This window comes from Octodon degus, unplaced genomic scaffold (genome assembly GCF_000260255.1).
Source record: "Octodon degus isolate 3935 unplaced genomic scaffold, OctDeg1.0 scaffold00158, whole genome shotgun sequence".
Classification (NCBI taxonomy): domain Eukaryota; kingdom Metazoa; phylum Chordata; class Mammalia; order Rodentia; family Octodontidae; genus Octodon; species Octodon degus.
This window is the reverse complement of record NW_004524734.1, coordinates 6,184,186-6,211,578: the sequence shown is the minus strand read 5'-3', so window position 1 is coordinate 6,211,578 and position 27,393 is coordinate 6,184,186. Positions and strand designations below refer to the sequence as shown.

General features: G+C 38.7%; 1 protein-coding gene across 4 annotated transcripts in view; it reads left to right on the top strand.

Annotated features, from left to right (window-relative positions):
- Positions 1-27,393, top strand: part of Atp8a1 (ATPase phospholipid transporting 8A1) — a 230,926-nt gene that overhangs the window by 6,985 nt on the left and 196,548 nt on the right. For all 4 annotated transcript variants that reach the window (XM_004642662.3, XM_023702739.1, XM_004642660.3 and 1 more), the window contains exons 2-4: positions 23,850-23,964; positions 25,276-25,375; positions 26,489-26,587. In XM_004642662.3, coding sequence (XP_004642719.1) covers positions 23,850-23,964; positions 25,276-25,375; positions 26,489-26,587 — 314 coding nt within the window. The remainder of the gene's footprint in view (positions 1-23,849; positions 23,965-25,275; positions 25,376-26,488; positions 26,588-27,393) is intronic.

The window sequence follows — 27,393 nt, the reverse complement described above, 5'->3', positions numbered from 1 at the left end:
ATATATCCTTATCATTTCAGTATATGTTCTTCCCGACTATTTTCTAGAAGAGAAATGTAAGATCATGCTCTGTATTATTTTTAATTTTACCCTCACTTACCAGTATTTTATAGACATCTGGGTCATGGAATCTGAATTTGTAGGGGTTTTTTGGTCCATTCTCACTACTTGTATCCTCAGTGTCTAGACAGTGGCTCTTACATTTGAGGAGCTAAATAATTACTTGTTGAGTGTACAGATTGGTATCACTCAATTCTATGATAGTTCAGCTCTTTTGTATTAGTATACGAGACTAAGGGTTTCCCTGTGGACGGACCTTTAGGCCGTTTCAGGTTTGATTGGTTGTTTGCATTAAACTGTTGAATAAGTTTAATATCTGTGGACATTTTTCAGGTTATTTCCATGTGAAAGTCCCTCGCAATGAGATTTTCTAGTCAAAAATGTGTATCTTTTTATGACTTTTGATAGTCTGTATTTTGGATTTGTTGGAGTTGTTACGCCAGTAAACTGGCCCTTATGGTGAACAATGGTGCCTGTTTCTCTGTCCCTTTTGGAGCAGTGACCAGCATTCTTTTCCATCCTTATGAATATACAATGCACAAAAACTAAATTGTAAAGTTTGTATAACTGAATACAGTTTTGTAAATTCAGTGATTATTTTGTTTCTGAATTATTGATTCGTGTTCCTATATGTAGGTTATTATGTACTGGTTTTAAGAGCTTCCATGTTAATGATTTGAACCTTTTTTCTTGAATGTAGTTTGTCACTTAATTTGGTAGTATTTTTTTTGTGTGTGTAAGTTAATATTTTCTTTCTTCTTAAAATTTGTCCTTTAATGTCTTATGTTGACAACAATGACAGTTTTTAACTTAGTTTTTTTCACATACATTTTGGATTCATTTTAGACAGTTGTAAATACTATGGAATTTACTTTCTTGTCAGCTGTAAATTCTAGATCTAATATTTTTTCAAGTTATCCACTCAACCTAATAACTCGATTTAATAATCTCTTCGCACACTGATTTAGGTGCTTCTTTATGTGTATATTTAGGTGTTTCTGGAGTCTGTCTCTCTCTCCTCCCCACTCTCTTGACCTCTATTTTGTTCTGCTTTCGCTCCTAGTATTACATTCCTTATTGTAACTTAATAATAATAAAATCTTCATAATTGTCCTGCTTCTCACTGCTCTATTCTTTAAATTTGCCTGAATTTTTTTGCATGCTCATTTTTCTATTTGAATTTATGACTGTGCTATTGAGTCAAACAAAATAGTTGTATTTTGCTCCCAGTTGCTCTTAGCCATTTGTTCCCCCACATAAGAGATGCTGGTTCTGAGGGTATCAGTCCTCGGTGAGCACATCTGGACCTTGGCCCTGCTGCTTTACTGTTCCTGCTGTGCTGTAGCCCTTTCTGGTTCTCTTCTAGTCTGTTTTATTCTCCTTCTTCCCTCCTCTTCATTCCAGACTATTGTTTATTGGTTTTACATTAAATTTATAAACCTAAGGACTGGGGAGATATCCCAGCACAGGGTCCTGAGTTCAATCCCCATTAACGCAAAAAATAAAATAATTAAATAAATTTATAAACCTATATTTAGAGAATTGACACTTTATAGTAAGTCATTTATGACTAGTTTCCATTTATTGCTCTTTTCATATGCTGTTTTCCTTTAAAGATTTTTGTGCAGATTATTTATATTTTGTGAAAATATTATGAATAGAATACTTTTTAAATTGTTATGTTCAAGGGCCAGTCTGATAGCTCAGCAGACTAAAGGGCCTGCTTAAGCAGAGTGCAGTAGCCCCAGTTTGATCCCTGGTGTGCCCTGTGGGTGTGCTGAGACAGCAATTGAGACTGGGCATGGTGGCACACACCTATAATCCCAGCACTTGGGAGGCTGAAAACAGGAGGATCACTACAAGTCCGATCTGTGTAAAGAGATCCTATAGGCCCTGTAGACCCTGTCCTAAATACAGAAAAAATAAAATAAAACAAACTATTATGTTCATGTTTATGACTGTTAACATGGGTAAATTAGAAGCTATTGATCTTGAAACTATCCCTTGGGCTGAATTCTTTAAAATAATTCATTTAATTTTTATCTGGCGCATATATTATGTGTTATAAAGGAAGATATTTTTAAAAATTGTTTTCAATTCATTAGTTTTGATTAGATACTTGTTAGTTATGCTTTTTCAGCAAGATTGATTCATTTTTATATCCTGAAGTATGATTATAGCCTCTGATTCCAACTTACTACTTATAAGGTTTAATACAGTAATCTGTATATAGTAACCAACATATTACTTTTTGCTATTCTTTCTACTAGAAATAAGATGAAAATCTAGGCCAGTTAGAGATGTTACTAATGGTCACATGTAATTTACTCATATCAAATTGGCATCCATAGCTCAGATCAACATTGAAAAATAAAATTGGAGCCACAAATCCTAGATACATAGGCAGCTTAAACTATTATAATAAACATCTAAAATATGGAAGGAAATGGGTAAGTTGACAGAACAATATATTTAATACCAATCAAGTATTAAAATATTAATAAGTAATCTAATGATAAATAATATATTAATAGTATATAATCCAAAGTGCAGTATGTAAAATAAGTTTTTATGTTTTTTTTTTTTTTTTTGGCTGGCTCAAGCTGCCTTAAGGGCGGGCCTGGTAAGGCATGTGGAGCTGGAGATCGAACCGTGGTGTCCTGCAAAATAAGTTTATTTTGCATAACTTAATGTATTGAAAATCTTATTGAATAGGGATATATCTCAGTGCATAGTACCTGCATGGCAAGTTCAAGATCTTAAGTTCAATTGCCTGTACCGGGGTGGGGTGTGTGTGGAATAAATATATATATTATGTATATATATATATATATATATATATATATTTATAAGCATACACACATTTATATTATTTAAGCATGGCATTGTTATAAAAGTTTAAAGTGAGAATGCTTATATTCCATTTTTATTCTAAGTTTTCAATGTATTTTCAATCTGGCAGCCACTATATCAGACAGCACAACTGCAGATTATACCTGTAGCATGTGTACCAAGTGAAAATTTGCTAGAATTGTTCAGTCTATAAAGTTTTATAATGCAAACCCATGGCTCACAGTGAGCTTATTAAAAATACATGATAGCTGTACTTCTCGAGTAGAGATTCAAGCCTTCACTTTCCTTCTTTACAACAGAAGGCAGGCATGCGTGTCCTCGTAAAACCTCACACATTATGTCAGTGCTTAGATAATACTGCTTTTGACATGGCCCTTGTAGCAATTCAGGGATTTGTATAAGTACATTATGGCTTCTTCTATTGTTTTGTTTCTGCTTTTTAAAATCTTTTTAAATAGATTTGATAATCAAAAGCCATCCTGCCTGTCTTCCTATTAATTTTCATTTAAGTTTAACATAAATGTGACGTAGGTTAGCTTTAGATAAATATGTTTCTTTGTACAGAGTCACCATCACTTTTGTTGGTCTTAGGGGACTATAGAACTGGGCCTCATGGGTTATTTACATCTCTAAGTGACTTGGCATAGGGAGGTGTTGGTCTTAAGTTGTGTTCCCTATTTGTGTGAACTGTCTTTGAAGGAGAGGATGAATCATGATCCTTTGGCGCTGTGTTTAGTAGCATCAGGTTAAAACAGGGACTGCTAATATAAGGGCAAAGCTTGCCTATGTTCTGCACCAGGAAATCGTTTGAATGGGCCAGACCCATTCAGATCACACAAAACTGATTGGCTTTTCTGAGTGAGGCAAACAGTGGTTGCAGGGATCACCAGAGGGGGCTTGTTCGAGGCCAGTCGAGAATAGCTGAACTTCTGAAAATCTTTGGCTTCCATCCTGTGGCTCATTCTTGACCTAAGATAAAGCCAACTTTTGGCTTCTGCAAACTATTTTCTCTTGCCCATCCCTCTGGTGACATTTTCTCTTGTCCCTATGTAGATTTACTCCTCCCAACCCTAGAAATCTTTGTTGTAGGGGACATTTAAGGAACTATGACTTAACATTCTAAGACACCTTGCCACCATTTTCTGACTTGGAGTCAGCTACTGTCTCAGTAATTCAGAGTTCCAGGCCTAGGGTCAAGCCTCCATCAGAGGGAAGATGCTGGTCCGTGGCCCTGGCTAGGACTCTGGGGTTCTGTAGGATGAGCATCTCTGGTATTGAACCAGGCCTTGCAAGGTTTTTAAATATTATTTGCTTGTATTTTGTTCACAGTTTCCCTTGGTCATTTGTTCCCCCACGTGAGAGATCGCTGGTTCTGAGAGTGTCAGTCATCAGTGACCACATCTGGACCTCGGGCTTGCTGCTAAACTGTTACTGCAATTTCTGGTTCCCTTTTAGTCTGTTTCATTCTCCTTTTTCCCTCCTCCTCATTCCAGAACACGTCCTATATCTCTGGCCAAAGAAATGAAACAGATCTGTCTGTATCAAATTTATCCAAATTTGAAACTGTATATGTTAAGCTTAAATTGGATTTAGTGCTCTAGCTATTTCAGATTGACTCTACATCAGCTAAGTGTTCTCAGGTGGACTGTTTCTTTTCATTGTTGTGTAGAGTTTAGAGAAAGGATACAAAGAAGGCTAAGCCTACCATCTCTAGTGCAGAGTACTCCGGTGGAGGGTTGTGGAATTTGGGTCGTGGCATGGCCATGTGATGTACCTTTGTAGTGTTGAGTCCTGGATGTGTATTAAATCAAATGGAGCGCTTCTGATCTGTAACGACACCTGGACGGGTCCCAGGCCAGGAGAATCAGCCCAGTGCAGGGAACATGGACCAAAGCTTGATAGTTCTTCTTCCAGGAAACTCTAATGTACAGCATTGTTTTACCAGAAAGTGATGTATGCCCTTGAATTCACTTGGGAGACGATGAGGAAGAGATTGGGTAAAGCCATGGTTACCAGCCATGGACGAAGAGAATGTGGATATTTTGGTAATTTTTTTTCTATCACTCATTTACTAAATGGGTTTAATTATACTTCTAATTTCTCCTCTCAGAAATAGGCAAATTCATATGATGCTATTCATTTAGTAGGTTTTGAAGATTTTCTTTAAAATTCTGAATTGAACATTGAAGTGAGTACAACCAAATGAAGAGTAAACACATCTAGTTTATTTTTAGCTGCTGTTATATCTACTCTGGGAGTTTGTTGAATATGAGCTTTTCTGGAGTGTCATTACTAGCTTTTTGCTAACCTAATTACTTCAAGTATGTTGTAATTAATAGCTTTTTTCAGCCTGTATTTGTAGCCCATACATTTAGTTATTTGAAGGTAGAAAAAAAAAAATAGTCTGACAACTTGAAAAAAATCTCTAAAATTTCGTTGGCAACTTTATTTCCAAGGGCTTTTGGTGTGAGCTTCTAGTTACAGACCCGCCCACCACGCTGTAAAACTTGCCACAAGTCCCAATTTACCTGCCTTCTCTGGATGCTGAGAAGACCCCTATTCTTTTGAGCTCTTCATTTGGCCAGCATGGCTTCGCTCAGGCTATGGGCTGAGCACTGGGCTCTGACCTCATGATGTGGGTGATCTTTACCACTGCTGGTGGAGATTATTATTTGAGGGTTGTAAAACAAGAACCACAGTCCCTTGGAGAATATACTTGTGTCCAGCCTTCATGTGATTTTTTTTATTGTACAGTTCTTATCTATCCTTATGTGTTCCTGGATGTAGGCTTTCTTTTCTTAGGTGATAAGTGGCTTGTACTGTGCAGATGGAAATTTTCATAGAAAAATGACAGAATTTGGCCTAGTATTTCTGAAGGTTCTGAATTATTGGCTTCACTTAGCCCCAGATGGTTACTTGTTCCTGTTTTTTGTTTAAAGCTCAGTAAAAGGATGATTATACAAGTTGCTTGTTTCTTAACTTCCAAGTGTGTATAATTAGAAAAGAAAAAAATAGTAAAGCCCTTGTAATTTCCCCAGGTGCCAAGTTGGAGTTCCCCTGACATTGATTTTCTCTGTGGAAATTAATCTTGTCATCTGTGAAATACTCTCTTTTATATTTGAATACCAAGCCTGAACATTAAAACTATTGGTCTCAATTTAGTAGTTTTTTAAACATCAGACTTTTTTTATATGTTAAGCAGGAATTGTCCTTAGTGTCTTACATTGCATTGAAGCAAACTAATAGAATCACTAACTTTACTGTTTATGCTTCATGTGTTTTTGGTCCATTCAATACCAGACCATGGGTCCTGGCAGCCACCTAACAAGGGATATGAACTTATTTGATAGTACTTGAGGGTATCACCCATTAGTGCTCTCCCTCACTTTAGCATCTTGAGCTAATGTTTTATAAATAAATAAACTCAGGGGAAAGTAAAATGAGGCATTCTGTATTCCCTTTAGGCCTGGGTGACATCTGGGTTTGGCTCCTTCAAGAGATGTGGTTTTGGGAAAAGCCATTTAACCTTTGAGAGTTCTGTTTTTCTTTGGTGGTGCCCTACCAGTGAAGCATCTATCTGTCTGTTGGATAATGAGAAGAGGAAGCCTGGCTGCACACTGGAATCTCTACAGGGGCTTTTAACATTCTAGCCTCTGTGCCCGACATGCAGAGATTCTGATTTTATCTTGGGAATAAGAGTTGGACCAAAAGAGGTGGTAGTGGTGTGGCGTGCCAGATGTCAGCATAGGTAAAGAGAATTGGTCAGGTTCAGGGTACTGCTTGAAGGAGGATCTACCAGATTTGTCAATTGAGAAGATTTAGTGTGTTAAAAAAGGATTCAAGAAGGGCTGAGGTGTTGGGACCTGACTCAAAATGATGGCATCATTTACTAGGATAGAAAACACCAGCATGAAGGACTAACACTTACATGCATCTTTGAGAAGAGTGGAAAAGTCCCCATTTGCCAATACACTTTTGTAGATTTTTCTTTTATTTTCTTAGAATACTGCACTTAATTTAAGATATCTCTCCTTTCATTCTTCCTTTTTTTTTTTTTTTTGTTTGTTTTTTTTCCTCTGAATGTTCTTTAGAAATTCAGTAAATGCAACACTTAGGGTCTTTCTTGTTTCCCTTGCAGTGAATTTTAGGCATGCCAAAACTACATGGATTTAATTTACTTTGGATTGAAAGTTCTCTTGCCAAGATTCTTGGCTAATCAGAGTACATAAAGAACAGTCTTCCATGTCATTTTCTTGTTCTTTTGGCTCTAAAGATGCTCCAAACTGCAGGGACATTTTCCAGAGTAGAGGTATTAAAAAGCACTTGCAATATAAAATAGATGCTAAACACGTTATTTGGATCTTCATCTAGTAAGTGATGGGGATAAGATCAAATTGTTCAAATTTTAGAAGCTGAGTTTTTGAAGTTATAGAGTGATTCTGAAATGTCATGGGGTTTTATTACCACATATAGACACATTGCCCCTTGTTGACAAAGACCAGGGGATCTAGGGGGCTGATCTGATCCAGATTAGTGGAGGTAGCATTTGAGGTTCAAGTGCTGCCTTAGGAGGGTTTATTTTCCCCTGCATGATTTTATTTATGGCATTAGAAAGTCTTTGAAGCTTTTGTTCCATCCATCCTCTCATCATCTTGTTCTGCCTGTGAATTGGGTAGGCTGATAGCATCTCACACATGTGTAGGTGTCACCACTTTAATGTCACTGAGCACGATGCTGAGTCTTTGAAACTTTGCAGCCCACCAGCTGTCATTCACACTTCCTAGTTTAATCTGTTTGGTGGAGGTTTCTGTCTTCATTTATAGCCACATCCTGACAAACCAAAGGATGCCAGCGGCGCCCTTCTTGTTTTTGTGCATGTTGCCTGTAACTCTCAGATCTTTAAGCCTGTCTTGTCTAACCTGTCTTGGTGGGTTCTTTCATACTGCCTACAGTACTTTTAATAGACAGGTCATCCAGAGCCACACCCATCTTAGGGTTCCATTGGGGTGGAATTCTCCAGTGGTTTTTTTAGGAGTTCCCTATTTTTCTGCTCTTGTTCAATGGACTTGGTATGCCAGATTGAAGCATTACTTGTTATAAATAGACAGATGCAGTATCACACATTCCTTATCCTGGATAATACATAGAGCAAAACGTTGGTCTTGCTCATAGATAGCTTATGTTGCTGTGTGTGCTGATTGATGTTCCCACCAAAGTCATACTTGGCTGTTAGGCTTTAATTTCTCACCAGATGCTTTTGGTGATAGAGACTGTTAAAAAATAAAGATTTTTTTTTTTATCTGTCTCACAAAGTCATAGTGGAGGTAAGAAGCAGGTGACAGTCAAACTTCTCTGACTCATTCTGAGAATAACACAGTAGAAAAACGATTTTATTTGGGTATTTTGCTGCTTTTGGTAAAATATAGGGTACCAAGGAGATAGCTCATTAGAACAAGTGCTTGCCTGGCAAGCACAAGGTACTGAGTTCAACCCCCGGTACCACTAAATAAATAAATAAATCAGTAAAATATAGACTAGTCTATTGGAACAGACTGGCCTATTTTTATATTATAAAGTTCATCAGTAGCTCTAAAAAAGAAACTTTAACAACTCAGGTAGTTAAAGCTTAAACTTTAACAACTTTCATGATTGTGAATTAATACATTTGTCTGGGACTTTTTTGGGCAGATTCTTTCAGACCTAAATTCAGTTATGTCTGCCTGTAGACACACTGCTACAAAAATCAGTGGGATTAATTATCCTACAATTGTTTATAGCAACTCTGATCAATAATACTCTTTTCCGTACAATGTGATGGAAACTTGCTATCTTCATTTGTGTTAGTTATATGAGTGGCTCTCTGATGACCTTATGATTGTCTTTTAAAAAAAAAATCTCTAAAGAATTAAAAATAGTTTTAGGGCTGGCCAAATAGCTCTGCAGATTAAAGCGCCTGCAAGCAGGCACAGGGGCTGGGGCTTGATCCCCGGGCCTGCTGTGCCAGCCTCGCCCCCTGGGCACTGAGAGGGCAATTGAGACTGGGTGTGGTGGCGCATACCTGTAATCCCAGCTCTCAGGAGTCTGTAAACAGGCGGATCACTACGAGTGCGATGTAGTAGTGAGACCCTGAACATGCCGTAGAACCTTCCCTAACATACAAAGAAAAAAAAAAAAAAGAAAGAAAAGAAATAGTTTTAAACATCGCAAGATTCTAAAGCTGCAAGAGAACTTAGAAGTTATGTCCTGCAGCACTATTGGACATGGCCTGCCTGCAATGGAGTGTACATTTTCTGCTTGAATACTCAAATACCTCTCAGTGAAGAGATTACAACCCCCAAGTCAGTGCACTCCATTCTCAGTCAGCTCTAGTTTTTAGCAAGTGCTGTCTCACTAAGAGGGTGAGTAAAACACTGTATTTCTTTTTCTCACATCTTGCTCTGCCAAAGCCTGCACAGTTGACTTGTCTAGCCATACTGTAAGACCTTCAACTTATTTGGCTTCCTAGAATTTTGAATTCTGATTTCTTCTTGCTATCCACATGTTTACTCATCAGGTCACGTGTGTCCTTAGCCAGTTCTTAGAGCCAGAATCTGGATCCAAAATGCTAAGTTACGTATTCACTCAACCCAGGTGAGCACCCTGATCACAGCTGGGCCTCAGAACTGCCTTTGGGATCTCTCACCCTGCCAGTGTGATCTTGTTTTTGTTTCTGTTCTGCTCCTTTCACACTTCATGCTGTTTTGCATGTTCATTCCTCCATTTTTAGTATTGTAGTAAAATTGAGGCTGGGTAACTTTGTGAAGAACAGGTGTCTATTTTAGCTCACACTTCAAGAGGTCCAAGACTGAGGGGTCAGACCTAGTGATGGCCTTCTTGCTGTGAGAGTTTCAAGGCTTCATAGAGAATCACACGCCAGAGTCAGGGGACATGTATTCATGTGTATCTTCTGGCTTCTCCCTCCTCCTTATAAAACCATCAGCATTCTATCCTTGTGACCTCATCTAATCACCAGCCATAGACCTCATCTCTTAAGACTATAGTCAGATTAAGTTTCTGCTCTTTTAATGTGTCATCATGGGAATTAAATTTCAACACATGCATCTTTAGGGAATGCACTCAAGCCATATCCAGACCGAAGCAGCATACACATGGCTTCAGTTGCCCAACTTTCCATGGCACTGTATGCTCACTGCTGAGCATGGAGCCCTGTCATGGACTTGCAAGTCCATGTTCCCAGAAGAGAATTTGATTGTCCTGCCTGGTCACATGCTGTGGGTTGACCCTAACACCCAAGCTACTAGGGCCAGGGGAAAATAGAGAGCAGGAGACGAGAATGGCCTAGGGCTGTGTCCTCTACAGTGGTTTTCAGAGGAGGGAAAGCAAGAAGAAAGCTTCCATATGAGCCCCTTCTCCGTATGTTTGTAAACTAGTTATGAATCCTCCTTGTTAGATGAGTATTGAATGAGTAATTCAATGAGTATTGGATTGTATATCTCTCTCTTATAACAATATGGCATCCTTGAAATCCAGATGTTGGCATTCCAAAAAACAAATGCAAGAACCAGAAGTCTGGGGGGCTTTCTGGTCTCCAGTGGTCACCATCTCCTTTTACACCATCTTCTTAATCACCTCTTCTTGATTTTTGACTGACATTGACCTCAAAGTCATTGGCCACTGTTTTTTGCAGAGCTAAGTAATATACAGTGAGGTGTTTTTTCTTTTTTTAATCTCTGGGAACACACCCTGAATTCTGTACATATTGAAACACCACTTTCAAAACAGTAAGGTCTTGCTCAGTGTTAACTGCATTTTCAATGCAAAAGGTAAGTATTCTTTTAACCTCCAAGTTAATTATTTTCAGATTTTTTCCCCTAAGTCCTTTAGGAGAATCATATACCATTATATACATATATGAATTCAGAAAGCATACATACAGGTCTTATTTTAATAAAAGTGCCTTCTGATGTATAATGCCCATCTTTTCTGTTTAGAACTCCAGGGCAGTGCTCCTTCTGCCCTTTGGGTCCTCTTTCATTCTTCTGTGTGCTTCCTGTGTGACCAGTGGAAGTTCACTTAACCTTGTGCAGGTTCTCACACTTTTAGAGGTTTATTCATAGATATGAATTATTTTTATAGCAACCAGGTACTGGATTTCATTTTTTCCATTTTAAATCACCTGGCTCCTCTTTTGCTTTAGTTCTAACAATTCACATTCATTCCAACCTTTCCTGTTTTAAAATGATGACATTTGTTAGACAATGAAGCAAAGTAGGAGTTGGACAGTTCTATTTTTTATTTTATGTGCTAAAATTGCTTCACTTCACCTCTTCAATTTCATGCATTCAAAATGAAAGAAAAACACATTAGAGGTCTTAACATTTTTTAAAGCACCTTTTCCTCCATGCTCAGATGTCTGTGCATATGTTGTTACTCGCTGTGGGATATGTAAGCCTGTTCACAGCCTTTCCCATGGTGTTTATCTTCTTTTACTTCGTTAAGGACTCCTTGTGCAGCAGCAGTGGCCCTTGGGAATGTGCCTTTCTTTTTCCATCAGAACCTGTCTGCGTTAACAAACCTATAATATTCAAATAATGGAACTTAACAAAAAAGGGTATACAGATGAATGTCCATTTTTCATCGTGTATTCAAAATGGTTAGGATAGATATATAGTTACATTCTCTTAATGAATGGAGGGATTTGTTCTAATAGTGTTTGTAAATAGGATATCATGTCCGCATCTTGTACAGCAATTCACCACTGGGAAGAATGTATGCAGTGTGTTAATTATTGAAACTGTCCTACCAATTTGGTTTGAAACTGTCTCATTGCTATTTGTTTCTCAATAAAATTATGGAAAAAAAGAAGAAGCAAAATGGAAAAGAATGGCTATTGCCAAATGGCAGAATATAGCACATTTTGCTAAATATATGAATAAAAGGGATCCTTTTGCAAGCTACTGATAGGAATGTAAGTTGATTCCCAAAAAGGATATCAACAAAAATTGGATGGGATAAATAATAGTCATTTTAACTAATGGTTCTGGGTTAACTAGATATTCACATTCAAAAGAATAAAATTGGCAAAAGAGTTAAAAAAAAAAAAAAAAAGAACCTGTCACAGTTAGTCAGCATGTTGCCCTAGACAGCCACATGGTTTTTGCCCTTTTTAGGTCTTGATAATGTGTCTGAGTTGATCTTGTTTCTCCCTCTTTGACAGTCAAAGCTCTTTGGTAGCTATATTTTTCAGAGTATCGTTACTCTTTTGCTACTTTTATATCAATTAGAATGTCCTCCACCTGGATCCTGTGCCTTCTCAGAGTGAGTTTGATGCTGAGGCGATTTGCCAGTGCTTTCAGCTGATTGCACCTTCCTGGGGATGCCTGCTAGATGCCTGTGGTTGCTCTGTGACAGTATTTAAATTGACACTGGAAAAACACTGCTTAATTCTTCTACTAGACCAAGCAATCTGTGGGGTATTTCCAAAACATTGTCATTAACTTCCATCTTTCATTGTTCTCATATTTTCAGCTGAGCGTGAGTTACCTTTAGTAAGTGTTTCACTGCTATTTCCAGGCAACTCAACAGGCACAGGATGCTTATTTTTCTAGGTTAATATTCAAAGCTGGCTGCCAAGAAGATCAAATGCCTACTATATGCCCAACAGCAGGGTGCCATAGATTTGCAAGCCTTAAGGCTGGCCTTGCTTTTGAGTATCAAGTGTCTTTTTTTTCCCCTAGTATCTTCCACTTAGAATTCATAGTACTACGTTTGGAGCTTGCTGTAGTTCAGAGTTCAGGATGTATTGAGCCATTTCTTTTCTGCTTAGAGCAATAAATAGCTGTTGGTGTGCTTTCACACCTTTATTTTTAGATCAGTCTCCACAAGGATACTTAAAGAAAAACACCATTTACCATATATAGTAATGAGAAGATCTAATAGGAAAATGTACTAGTAAATATCAAACTAGAGATAATATTATAAACATATGGGGATTTTTGGATATGTTATAATGTAGCAAAACATTTAGCAATTATTAGCATGAAAATGACTTATCTGTAGTGGGGTTTTTTTTGTTTTATTTCCCTATAGTAAAGCAACACCCCTAAAAGGTACTTACATGTATGCTTGTGTCTCCTGCTTAATACTTAAATTATGTACCTCTGTAACATGTTACTATTCTCAGTTGTGATATCTCTAAATGTATACCTCAAAAGAGTAATGCCAGAGGTGAGTAATTTTTCACAAATACATTATATTCAACTTTATAAGTGATACATCAAGGAGGAATGATCAGAGAGGATGCTTTGATCTGTAAGTGACATCTCATGAAATCTCACAGGGAAGGGAAGGGAAGTTCTTAACTGGCAAAACTGTGTTAGCATAGAGAACCGAGACAAAGGTTAATTAGAGAATGAATGAATGAGTGAGTGAATGAACAAATGAATGCATCTGTGGGTGTTAGGGCTTTAGAAATGAGGTGGTCTTTCTCAGTTTCCTAATGCTGTCCTGATTCTGAGCTCACCAGCGGCTCTCTGATCAGAAGAGAAGCTAGGTTTCCTTATCTTCATCATTCTGAGAATTCTTTCAAAACATGAACCCTTTTGTACTGTGAAGAAGCTCCCACTTTTCTGAAGCAACATTGTGTTTTACAATATTAGAGGTAGGTGTTTCTTTGCTGCATTTTGTTAGAACTCAGAGGGGCCTGCAGGTAATGACCACAGGTCTGAATGAGAGGATGAGGGGGAAGAAGCTAGGCTTGTAAATGCTCTGTGACCATTGTGCAGGGTCCGCAAGGTGGTACCCAACATCTGCTCCAGAATGCTCTGGACTTGAGCTTGGATAGACAGCCCATACCTAGGGAGGAGGTCAAACCCAGCAAGTAGGGCCTGCAAAGGCGGCTTCCAAGCAGCCTGCTAATCTCTTGAGCAAGGCAGCACCCTGTGATTCCAGGTCATCTTTCCTGCAGAGCAGAAAAGCCAGCTAGTGCTTATGATCCAGCACACAGGTGAGTGGGTGTGGGTGCTGGGAGAGACAGAAAGATGTGTTCGTGCCGTTGGAAATTTTGTTTTCCCTTGCCTAATGCAGTCCTGGTGTAGAAATTGAGGAAAGATTGCTGAATAGTTCCATTTCATGCTTTTAAAGGTGTTTCATTTCTTTAGTGCCATATTTGAAAAGGTACTACGTGAGCTTTAATTTTCAGAGCGTTATTTCTGGAGTGGTAGGACCTTCCCTTCATGTTCTCTGTCTCTGGCAGCTGCTGTTAGGCTCCCAGGCAGACACTGCAAATGGCCTTTCTGCTTCAACAAAGCAGAACATAGTATTTAAGATCTCCTTTGTAACTGCAGTAACTGCCTCTCTGTTTTTCTTTGAATTACCTATCAACCTAGTCATATAACATTAAAACATAAATATCTATTCCTTTAAAGATTGTTTTGATCCAGTAGCTTGGTGGTGGAAGATAAAGAAAAAGAAAAAAATAGATACACATATATTCTAATTGGGGCCCTTACTTATTTTTTCCAGAAAATAAAAATATCTTACACTTGAAAAGGAAATGGATAATGTTCACAATTTCTTACTGAGTGACACCTAATTTTACTACTCATACCTAACTCCTGACTTTAGAGTCCCCAGCTAGTTTTCCAGTTGATATTCTTTTATTAGATTCTGACTGTTGCAAGCATGACTGTTTATTTAATGACCTCAATCTAGGTCAAGAAACTCGAGCAAATAACATGGTCCCTTTAGCGCTCAATTTTGGAAGCTGTCAAGTAGAAGGTAATTGGACTCTTCTGAAGCTGTTTAGGGGACAATAGATATTCTGATTCCTGTTGCAATAAAGTTGAATCTGCAAAACATTGATGGTTCCATAACCACATTAGCAGGCAACAGAAATATTTTGTATTTTGTTCTTTTGTCCCTCTCCCCTACTCACCTGTGAATTTCTGTTATATAACCTTTATCCAGATGACAATTTGGGGGAAACACATACTTATTTAATAAGGACTTACAAAATTATATGGGAAGATTTATTATTTTCCTGTTTCCATTACTTCATACTGCTGACAACCTTCATTAAATATTCTCCTGAAAATTTAAATGTTAATGCCTATGTTATTATCTTTAAGATTTCTGTTTTTCTCTACCAAATATTTTGTTTATTTTATTTTTAATTTTTTTTCCTGTATTTTAGGGAAGGGTCTACAGGGTGTTCAGGGTCTCACTACTAGATTGGACTCATTGTGATTTTCCCGTTTACAGCCTTCCAAGTGCGGGGAGTACAGGGGCGTGCCACTATGCCCAGTCTCAATTGCCATCTCAGTGCACCCCGGGGGCAGGGCTAGCACTGTAGGCCCAGGGATTGAACCCCTGGCCCCTGTACCACTTGCAGTCATTTTAATCCACTGAGTTACTCAGCCGGCCCTTCTGTGAAATATTCTGAAAAAGAGTAATTTAATCATCTTGAGGGAAAACAGGGAGGAAGGAATTATTTGAGTGCCAAATATCATGTTGCATTGTTTACCCAATGTTATCCTCACATTGATGATGTTTTATGAATGAGAAAGCTCAGGCTCAAATGGTAAAATAACTTGCCTTATAGTATGTAGAAATGCTATAGTCAGCATTTGAACACAGATTTGACCGCAAAGCCTACTCCCCCACAGTCAACCTTTCTGACTTCATGAGAGAAAACAGCTCGAATGTTCATGAGTGTTTGAGGCGCCAGACACCATCCCACCTGCATTACTTATACATCTCCCCAAGGCCTCTCTGTAACAGGGTAGGCAGCAAGAGGTTGATTAATTTGTCTAAAGTATCCAGAGATCATGACTGAGTAGCCTATCCTACCCATGATTTTTTAATGCCTTCTTTGATTATATCCTGTATTTTAAATATTAACAAGCATGTTATAGTGAGAAAAAGATACATGAAATCCAAGGATAGGATTGTTGGGCTGTAAAGAGAAATGTATTCATTCAGTGGTTAATTTTTTGTTGTATTTAGAATCCTACAGTAAAAGTAATTGGTAAAATTAGTTTGAACAGTACATTTAACCCAGGCTATCTAAAATATAAACTTCACATGTAATCAAAATAAAAGATTATGGGGGAAAATTTGAAAAGTTTATATATCTTCCATGTTTTGCTTTTGATTGAAGATGGGAGTACATGGCTTCATGCAGAGACAGAACGGTAATGAGAGACTGTACACACCCCCTGCCTTCCTCTCTGTCGCCATAGTCTTACCCAGGACCCATCATCCTTTACCTGGCTTAGCAGATGACCTCAGAAATGGTCTTTTCTCCCAGTTGGGTTCTCCTCTTTCATATTTTGTGCTCTCCTGTTAGGGCTACTCATGTTCCCGTCAGTGCCAAGACCATTCTTCCATCCATCTTGTTCCTGCCAACCTCCCTGGTGGGCTTACACTGTCCCTTATCTTTCCTTATGTAGCATCAAGTTCTCAGCTCATTGAGAGGCCTTCTGTGCTGCAACCCTAGGAAGAGTGGCCACAGCAACAATGAGACCAGCTAACATTTGTTGAGCCCTTAGTACCTGCCAGGTGCTGCCCTCCAGTAACTCCACTGTCCTCACAACCACTCTTGAGATGAGGAATTATTATCAGATAATGAAAATAATCTTCACTATACAGATAATGAAACTAAAGCACGGATAATTCCATCATTCATTCTTTCAATCCATTGTTTTATTTTCTTCATCTTTTATTACCATCTGCAGTTGTTTTACTATATTGTAGAAAATAAAGTCCCAGAGGTGGGATCTTATTTTTTGCTGATTCTATAGCTTCTTTTTTTTTTTTAAATGCTTGGAACAGTTAAGCTCTTAAGTATGGTAGATGAATGACTGGTCAAATGAGTGAACTAATGAACAACAAACTGGTCTTAATGGTTGGATCATATGACAAGAAATGGGAGACTTCAAAGAAGAGCCTTCTGCTGTGTAAGGTCTGAACCTTTCACCTAAATAACAGCTAGGCATTTTTCCTCTCTGTTCCATTATTCTGTGTACACTAAGACTGCCCTGAACCTGGATAGAGGGAGGTACATGTCCACATACTCATCAGGCCAGGTCAGTAGCTATCAGAGGGTTGCTGGCAACAGATTACAGTAATGACTTCTCACCGAGATTTAGCTGAGACCATAAAGCGATATTGGACTTCCTGCCTGAGTGCTGATGCTTGTGAAGGCGCCTGCTGCTGTGCCGCAGCTCCACGGAAGCTCAAGCAGGAGAATTTTATTTTTATTTTGTCTTTTAAGTTTCTCTCCTCATCTGAATAAATGAGCTATTGACTTTTTTACCCCTGCCTGGTGCCTAGTGGATAATTTCACAGGACTTAAAAGAGTTGAAAGAGAACGTCAGATAATCAGCCTAGCATACTGCTTTCTAAGGGAAAAAAATGGTTTGGGCAGGGTGATGTATTAGTTGATAAAAAACCCAAAATTTGTCTGATAGCCATGATTGGGTTTAATAAATAACACTGTTAGGGGAAGAGGAGGACTTGCTTACTTTAGAGTCAGTGTTGGCCCACCAACAGCCTGTGTTTTCTGGGTAATGGAAACAATTGCTGAAGCTGAAAAGGCCACCCAGAGGACAGTGCTTTAAAATGTCCTTATTTACTAATGCAAAATAATGCCTTCTTGGGAGCACAGTCGGAACTTAAGAGTGGTTCTGAGGCTGATCTTTCTCTTCTGCTGATATTCTTGGTCTTTCAGAAGTCTAGAAATAGCACTTGGTCCAGTTATAACTAGGAATGAATTTTACCTGGTAAAATCTTAGGTTGTCTATGTGTGTGTGTGTGTGTGTGTGTGTGTGTATGTATGTATATGATATATTAAGAAATTTTGTCATTAATTTTAAATTGACCATGTTTCATAAAACCACCTGCTTTTCTGTGGTTGGAGAGTGAGGGAATAAAAATCAGGTAGTGATAGAGGGGAAAAATGAAACTCCCCACCTGAAAGGTGCCCCCACCCGAAAGGATGAGTTCATGTTCTCTAAAACCAGACAATGAATTTTAGGAACAAACAGAGGTTGTGAGCAGAATATATTTATTGGGGGAACAAAAGCTTCTATCAGACAGAGGGACAGAAGGGGGACACTGAGTTGGTGGTCCCCAGGAAGCTGTCTCTTCCAGGGACTTTTTTTTTCTGTATTCTCTTTTTTTCCCATAATTTTATTGAGAAACAAATAGCAATAGGACAGTTTCAAACCAAATTGGTAGGACAGTTTCAATAATTAACACATTGCATACTCTCTTCCTAGTGGTTATTTGCTGTACAAGATGCGGACATGATATCCTATTTACAAACACTATTAGAACAAATCCCTCTATTCATTAAGAGAATGTAACTATATGTCTATACTAACAATTTTGAATACACAGATACTAAATGGACATTCATCTGTATCCCCTTTTTTGTTCAGTTCCGTCATTTGAATATTATAGGTGTGGGAACTTTTATAGCGTAAAACCATGGGGGTCGAGGTGGAGAACATGGAAAGTTGCTTAGGTGGGCATAAGGTGGGACAAAACTATGGTCAACCAATGAGATTATAAGCACCATTGTGCAGGTAAAATTGATTAAGTCCAGGACCAAATAGGAAAGCGAGTCACATAGCAAGCAGGCACAAATATAGAACAGGACTTTGTCCAGTAGCTAGCCAATACTAGTCAGATTAATGATTCTTCCAGGCTTCCTCAGCATGATGGTCAATCCTGGATGCTAATCTTTTGGGAGGTCAGCATTTGTGCAATCGTTAGTCTTTAGGTCTGGCCCACAGTAGGGGCATCCATCTCTCTCACGGTTGCAGCGTATCTTGTCTTCTGTGTTGTCTCCTTGAGGGCCTGGCCATGTCTCACTGCCTATAATATTTCTATCTGACTTGGCTGCCTGCAACAGTAGTATATTACAAACATCACATATGGCATTTTCAACAGAGTTGGAATTACTGAATTATGTCTGTTTCATTTGACATAAATAAGGAGTAATCGTTTCTCTATTTACTTCAATGAAAGTTTGACCAAAATAGTCTATTTTGGAAAACTGGCTTGATTTTGGCTGGATTTAAGTTTAGCCCTTGCAGCATCCAACCTTGAAGGAAGCTGAAATGTTTTGGAAGCCACTCCAGACATGTGCTGTGGTAGAGAAGGAGGCTGCCCAATTCCTTTCCTTAAAGCAATGGGTGTGTGAATGTGCCTGCCAATTTGCTCCATGGAATTTTAAGAAAACTAATGGTGCCATTAATGGATGTCAAGTGTCTGAGGGCCCTGAAGGCAGGAGAGTTAGTGCCTGAGTGATTTCTCCTAGAGAATCCAAAATGAAATCGGAGATTTATCTCATTATCATCATTAGTTGTGTGTCTGAACTTGGGGTCATCTTGAGATGCTCCTGAGTATTTGCAGATTTGCAGAAGAGCAGGATATCTTCATTGCTTTGTGAAAATCAACACATGATAGGAACAAAGTCACCTGCAGAGCAGGCAGGTTAGTTCCTGGGCTTTCAGGGTCTGTTGTTCTGTCCAACTGGTTGATTGAATATCAGTTTACATTTGAAGATGGAGATGGTCAGAGTAGAGGTGAGTCACAGAGTTAGACACTGGCAGCTCCATAAAAGGGAAGAAAAGTGGCATCCTGCAGACCTGAAGTAGCATGACCCCTTGCCAAGGTATTCCAGCACACTGAAGAATTTGTCTCTGTGGAAACATCTACCTTGTTTGTGAGACTGGGCACATCAGGCTGTGCTAGCCCATGGGATTCATATTTCACCCTACTCTTGTGGGTGAGCTGGTTAAGGTGCCTACCAGGTACAGTATCACTTAGTCATTTGAACTTCTTCATAGGCCATGAATTGATTATGGCACTTCAGTTATTCTAGTGCTTGTGACTATCACTTCTCATCATAGATTTACTAATTGTTGTTTTGGGTTTATACATCAGTCTTACAGGCTTAGATAACCTGTGTCTCCTGTAAGAGGGGGATCTGTTCCTGGTACATTTCTAATCTGGTTTTGCTCATTTGTGAATTCACCACACATTTAGGGCTTATTATAAAGCATAGGTGTGGTAGTCAGGAGGTTTTTTAATGCACCAGAAGAAGCAGGTAACTGGATATTACAAGTAAAGAATTACCACTCTGAGACATCAAGTGAGAGACCGTGGGCCAGCCTCTCGTTTCAGTGAGACTGAGCTGTAAACTCTGCATCAGGCATTAGGCATGAGGCATTTTACTGAGTACATGTCTTCTTCTTGGCCTTGCCATTTACCAAATGCTCTCCACTGAACTATACTCAGGGTAGAGTTTCAACTACTTTCATGTTAGACTTCAGAGTTCAGTCTGGACCAACTTGCTACTAACCCAGAGAAAACAGGTTGCTGGCAGAGTTCCAGAAACAGGCCACCAAAAACTTTGAAGTCCGTGGCCATTACATGTGCAATGGTTGTGTGTCTCTCTTTCTATATTAGGCTCAAGAAAGCTTGAGGATATACCAGAGAATTAAAATGTGACTAAGATTTTTCTCAGTGAATTTCATCCATAGCATGGCTTAAAGATGAAGAAAGCTCCTGAGGGCCCAGTGTATCGGGACAACGCTTTGAGGACCATCACTAAATCTGTGATTTCACTCTCCTGTTTGCTGTGACAGAATGATATAAATGTTGATCAGTTCTCATTAGGCCTTAGGAGTTCACACAGGTGGATTAAAATCTAGCGAGTTGTAGTGGTTTATGTGAACAAGCACTCTGAACTACCAATCATTACAAGGGACACGGCTTCCCTTCTTGAAGGGAAGAACTGCGTAATAGAAGGCATGGTACCTGTGCCATCTTAGTTCTGTGTTCTTTCAGGTGGAGTGGAGAGATTCTCTTCTCTGTTACCACTGTCGCTGCTATATCCCAAGAGCTCAGGGCAGCCTCATGTAGGTGCATGCAGTTCTTTGGGTGGTCATCAGGGATGGTGAAATTGGCAGTTTGCAGAGAAATTTTTTTTAAAGTAGAAGTCTAAAGGCCAGGATGTCTGTTCATTTTTAATAGCAGGGTGGAAAAATGAATTTTACCTCTAAAACCCAGAAGAAATACTGTATGAGATCAGAACTGTATTATTCCCCTTCCTCAAAAAATATTGGTTCATTAATTTGAATAGTAGTTTGCATCTCTTCTTCCTGATTTGATAGGCTACTCATATATCCAATCCTGACTTGCCTATTTCTACAATGTCAGATAAGAGTCAATACAAATTATAATAGCTGCTAACTCTCACTTTCCAAAATGTCCAAAATGCAGGTCTTTTTCCCAGGTACCATCATTAGAGTATTCAGTATTTCTGAGCTTACTGTGCACCTGCTAGAAGTCTACAGGGTGTGTCAGCTACCTTTGTGGGGGAGTGCCCCAAGTGTGAGCTCATGGGGTCTCCACATCACTGCCAAGCTTGCTGGTGCCCTGTCAGTGCTGGGGAGATGGGAGAGGGATGTTAACCTACTCTTACTGGCTAAGGATTTCACTCCATACTTTCAGCATAAATCTTCCTTCACTGTGCACCTGATCAGGGGGTCCCAGAGGCCCAAGGTTCTGCTTCAGCTCAGCTTTGCATAGACCATTTTTGCCAGGCTTTTCCAGAGTGCCTAAAGAAAGTCTGTGGGATCCACACTATTTTGCCCCAGTACCCTCCAGACCTTTCTATGGCCCTGCTCTAAAGAATAAGTCACCAGTCTAGATTTAGCCTGTCTCCTTTTGGTGAATTTGTTTTTGGAGGTACTTTATTATGAGGCCTTAGCTTAGACCCTGCTAATCCATGCTTAAACAACTACTCTCTTGTGTGAGGAAAAAGATTGATTCCAATCCCTCTTGTGTTGAGAGTCTCCTTTACCCCATAAAAAGTTCCTGATAGAGATTAATGTGAGAGCGAAATGTGCTATGCAGCTCTCTCTGGCATCGTTTGAAGCCCCAATAAAGGGGATATATGGTGAGGAATAATTTCTAAGTCCTCAGCTAGGGTCATCCAGAGGCCAGACCCTTCCAACATGTAGTTTCATCAAGTAAATGCAATGTGAGGAGCTCCCTTAGACCAGAGTGGAAACCAGGTTTTCCTGAAGTCCTCTCTCCAGGGTAGGTGCCAGAAGCACTATGCTCTGAGGTTTGAGCCATCCTCGAGGAAGATTTAGTGAAGGATTTAGTTTGTGTGTGTGTGTGTGTGTGTGTGTGTGTGTGTGTGTTGTGTGAATGGGAACCAAGAGACACACATGGTAGCCAACTGCTCTCTACCTCTGAGCTACATTCACAGCCTGATTTTTAAGAATTCTCTACTTCATTTGAACATGCATATGTGAAATTATGTATACCTCCACGAGGAAAGCTATTTGCAGGATGATGTAATATGTCACCGGTAACTGGGTAGCTGTGGGGAAAGCTACAAGTGTATCTAACACCTTAACGTAGGTATAACTAGACCTGATTAGGAGCCACATGGTCTCCAGGGTGGTGTATATAAAAGGTGTCTCTTCCCTTAGAGAGCTTTCTGTGCTTGCTGCCAGGCAGAGAACCAGCACCAGACTCCAGTAGCATCAGAGGACTCTGAGAGCTGGTGTGGGTGCTTCCTCTGCTGGGGTGGTGTCCCTCTCCACCTTGCTTATCATGTGCTGTGGCATCTCCACTGTCCTAGTATCCCCTGCATGCCTTGGTAACCTCTTGCTCACTTCCAGCCTCATGCTCATGCCCGTGCCTTTGCAGGACACCTTGGGGACTCTCCTACTTCACAAGCTATCCACACCCCACAGGCAGCCTTTCCCTGTCTCATTTGTTGCCAACTCTCTACCAGGCCTGTCTTTATCAGTGGGTGGAGAAGCATTTGCTTACCCTCAGAAAAAAAAGCATTTAACTACTCCTTTGTCATTGCCATTTATTGAGCAAACATTGGTTGAATACTTGCTGTTCCTTGACTGGTGTTGTGAGAATGAATAGCACACCATCTTCAGCTCCAGGGAGTTCCTACTCTGGGAGGGGGAGACTGATCCATAACAGGCAGCAAGAAAGCCTCCTGGTAAGTGTTTTGCTTGAACAGCATAGAACAGACCCCACATGTCAGTCAGCCTCCGGAGAGGACTGGACCTTAGCTAAAGAGAAAAAAAACAAGTTCCTCAGATGCGGTTCTGTTAGGGTCCCTAGCCAAGACTAAGGGATGGACCACTTACCGGCTTCCATTTAACTTTTGTCAAAAGATGCAATAGGTAGTTTAAAATGTTTTCATTATCTCTTCTTCAAGATCTTGTATGTCTTCTTAAAAAGTGTGGTCATGGGTGCCACAGGGTGTCTAATTGAGTCCACTTCATTGTTCCCATGGTGGTTTCAAATGACTTCAAGAAACCTAAAGTTTGTCTTCAGCTGCATTGGAATTGAAATGACTAGATGACTGTAGTGACTTAGATCTTGTGGTAGTTGTTGATTGAAAGCTTTATGTTTATCCTTTTCTTATTTTATCTAAATAAAACAGAAAGAGTAAATATGTATGCTCAGAGTCTTGGATATATTTTAGATTACCTTTGTCTCATTGGTTTTACCTAAACTATAAGATAAACTCATGTGAAACTTTATTTTTGGATATCTTTTTATAACAAGAGGAAATAAATTGGACATTTATAAGTGCCCAAATTTATAAAAATTTTAAGTTGATGTTTCAGTTTTTGAAATGGGGCCAGTTTTTACTTGGCTATTAAGTTAGGCCTTTAAAATGTAATAGAAATATTAGCTGTAGGGATTTTACATTTTATCATAAATGAAAAAGAACATCAATAAAGGGAAACATGTACCATTGATCAGATTTTACATTCTAGAATGTAAATATAAATATAATCATAACTAGCATGTGATCTGGATAGTAGAGTGAACCATTTCCTATTAAAAATAAAAGAAGACTATCTCTTTTTAAGGTTATGAGAAGACAGATGATGTATCAGAGAAGACCTCACTGGCTGACCAGGAGGAAATAAGGACTATATTTATCAACCAGCCTCAGTTAACAAAGTTCTGCAATAACCATGTGAGGTAAGAATTGCCAAGGAATGTCACAGAGCAGGCATCACAGCTGGATGTGACCATCGAAATGAAATGTCTGTAAGGAGCTTTCGACTCACTCAGTACTTGCGTCCTCCGAGCAGCGCCAGGTGGCGGTTTCTCCATCTGTCCAATAATGAAATGTTGATGAGAAGTAGGGAGGAGGAGAAAGACCCAGTACCTGTACTTAAACAGTTCTGTTTATGGTATCTGAATGTGAAAGTTGTAGTAAATCCTTTGTTGTAAACCTAGGAACAGAATAACGTATTGTTTTGGTTAGTAAGTTTTAACATTATTGGAGAGATCTTTGCAATTCTGCCCCAGGATCAACTAACTTACTTATTTACTTTCTTTTACTGAATATCCTTTAAATATTGTTTTTTAATAGGTGTGAACCTTAGTATGGTGCTGAGGGATGAAGGGTTATGACAGTTACTTCACCTCCCTATTAAGTTTTCAGTCCAACAAATCATATAAAATGCAGCCCCTTAGGCAGGTTGATGCTGCACATGCCTGAAATCCCAGCATTCAGGAGGCTGAGGCAGGAGGATCACCCTGAGTTAAAGGCCAGCCTGGAAGACGTAGTAAGACCTTCTCTCAAAAAGAAAGCCTCCCTGTCCTCACTAGTCACTAAGTGGCCTCTGGCACCATGTCAGCACTCTCACTGTTCACCAGTGGCAACATTTCCAGATCTTAGTTGTACTTATTTAAAATTAATATTTACTTCTTCAAATTCTTGAATTATGCATCTTAATTTGGGGAGTGTGACAAGTCTTCCTTTTAATCTCCCTTATATTTTCTAATCCAGAGGATCTCTCCAAGGCAGAAGTGGCCATAATCTTAGTGATAGGGGCATAATGCAGCACCCTTGCCAGGTTCCTAAAAGGTCACAAAGACAATTCAGGCCAGATTCCAGAAAATTTCCCATTTCCCTGAAATTATCCAGAAAGACATTCTACTGATAGTGTCTGGTGCTCTTCTAATTGGTAATTGTTTAGTATCATTGTGTTAGCACTCTATTTTCTCCATAGCTGTGCTTCTTTGTAAGCTGCTCCTGGTAATTTTAAGAAGAATAATTGACTAAAGAAGACAAAAGATAGCATACTGAAAAGTCATTAATTTAGCCGTGTCCTTTCACTATTTTTCATTTAAATTAATAATTCTTTGGGATATTCTCCCAATTTGAAACACTGAGCAAGTATTCATTACCTTATTTTATGTAGTGGTAACAGAATTTTGTGCATGTAAGTGCTGTTCACAAAGTAACTGAGTTTGATACTACTTTTCATTTTTGTTTTCTAGCACTGCAAAGTACAACATAATTACATTCCTCCCAAGATTTCTCTACTCTCAGTTCAGAAGAGCTGCTAATTCATTTTTTCTCTTTATTGCACTGCTTCAGGTAAAGTCACATCATAAAACCTCAATTCAAGGTCAAAGGTTCAGGTCTTACTCAGTGTTTCTGTTAAGCCCATGACTGATCTTTGAGTCTTACCTCAATGTGGAGATAACCTGCGTTTGGTAGACATTTCCAGCCACTGCTCCAAGTAGTGTGGGAATTGTTTTTTCTCTTCTCACAGTTTGATTCATGTTTTTCTAACTTACTATAAATGTTCTGTGCATTTGATATGGAAGTATTGCTCATTTGGAGCAATAAAGGAGGGTGGCACTTTTTCCTAAAATGTTAGCTCTGTTTTGAAGCAGTTAACATTAGAATGCAAAACATCATGTGAAGAGTTTGGTTTTTTTTTTTTTTTTTTTTTTGTTTTGTTTTGTTTTGTTTTTTGTTTTTTGTTTTGGTTTTGGTTTTTTGTTTTTGTGGGACCAGGGGTTGAACTCAGGACCCTGAGCCTGCCAGGCAAGGGCTTATTCTACTGAGCTATCTCCCCAGCCTCCATGTGAAGAGTGTTAACAAATGTTTTAGAAAACAAATGTCATTAAAAGTACCATATGTTCATTGTAAAAAGAAAGTTAAAAAAAAACACAGCAAAGCATAAATAAAATAATACTTCTCTTACCAGAGCTGTTAAAATTACAATGTTTGGCTCTAGTCTTTTTTCCAGCTAAGCATTATTTATTGACTTAGGTAAGAAAAAGGAATTATATAGTACATATGTTTTATAAATGGCTTTATTCATCTGATAATGTGTGGATATTTTCCTAGTTAATCATTGTACCTTTAGGATGGGGGGCACTTTGTTTTCTGTTTTGTTTTCTGCCTTCCTGGGGATGTGATGACCATGTGATCTTATGTAACTGTGCTGATGTCACCTGGCCAGTTCTCACTGTAGCCGCTAGTCTGGTGCGCGTCCTGTATGCTTATCACGCTCCTAGCACGCTCCTCTGGCCACTTGTTAGATAAGGCAAGTCACCCCACCCAGTGTTGGTCGCCCAGGACCCTGGAATCAGTGAGGCATGTGTTAGGAGACAATAAGACATTGTAGTTTCAGACTCACTGCCAACTTCCAAGTTCTCATTAGATTTCTCTTGCTTTTTTGTTTCTTCCTTCAAATAGCAAATACCTGATGTGTCACCGACAGGTCGCTATACGACACTGGTTCCTCTCTTATTTATTTTAGCTGTGGCAGCTATCAAAGAGATAATAGAAGATATTGTAAGTATTTAAATATTTTCATAAGCGTAACTAATATGTATTTTTTTTAAATATTGGTTGATTTAATTTATGGCACAGGCTACTTAAAATGTTCATTCAACTTTAAAGTATATAGAATAAAGTATATCACTTAGGTTAATTCTTACTAAGTTAACATGTTTGTGTTCTTTAATTCCTAATACTTAATAGTGTTCTCCTAAAATTTATAGTGTAATAATAAAATAAATTTAATATAATTGACATAAATAGAATACTATCTTAGAACAGTATTTTTAATTAAGTAACATAAGTTATCTAAAAATTATTTTTGCATTTTTATTTTAAATGTAAATGCCATAGTTTTCACCATATTAAATACCTTGAATAAGTTCTCATCTTATTTCAGTAGCTCTGAGTTTCCTTTCCATTTATCTTATTTTAGTGAAAGACAAAAACCTCATATTTGCTATTTTTAGCATTCTATAGTAGAAGAGAAAATGAGAAGTGAATTTCCCCTTTCTAAAATACCCCCCATCTGGGTTTTTTTTCTCTTAGATTTTACCTATTTTAAATGTCTTACTTGAGGAAGACAATGTTTGGTTGATATTTTTTGCATTCTTTTACAATTCTTTCTTACCCATTCAGAATAAACCTGTTAAGCATTTGGGCAATCAAATGGCAAGGCAATGAAAGGCTGGGAAAGTGTTAAATTTCACAAATATTAAAATTATTTGTGTTATATTATTTCATTGACATTTGTTAAGAAAAGACATGATCCATACTATCACGAGGCCCATTAGAAATGTGGCACCTGAACATTCAGATGA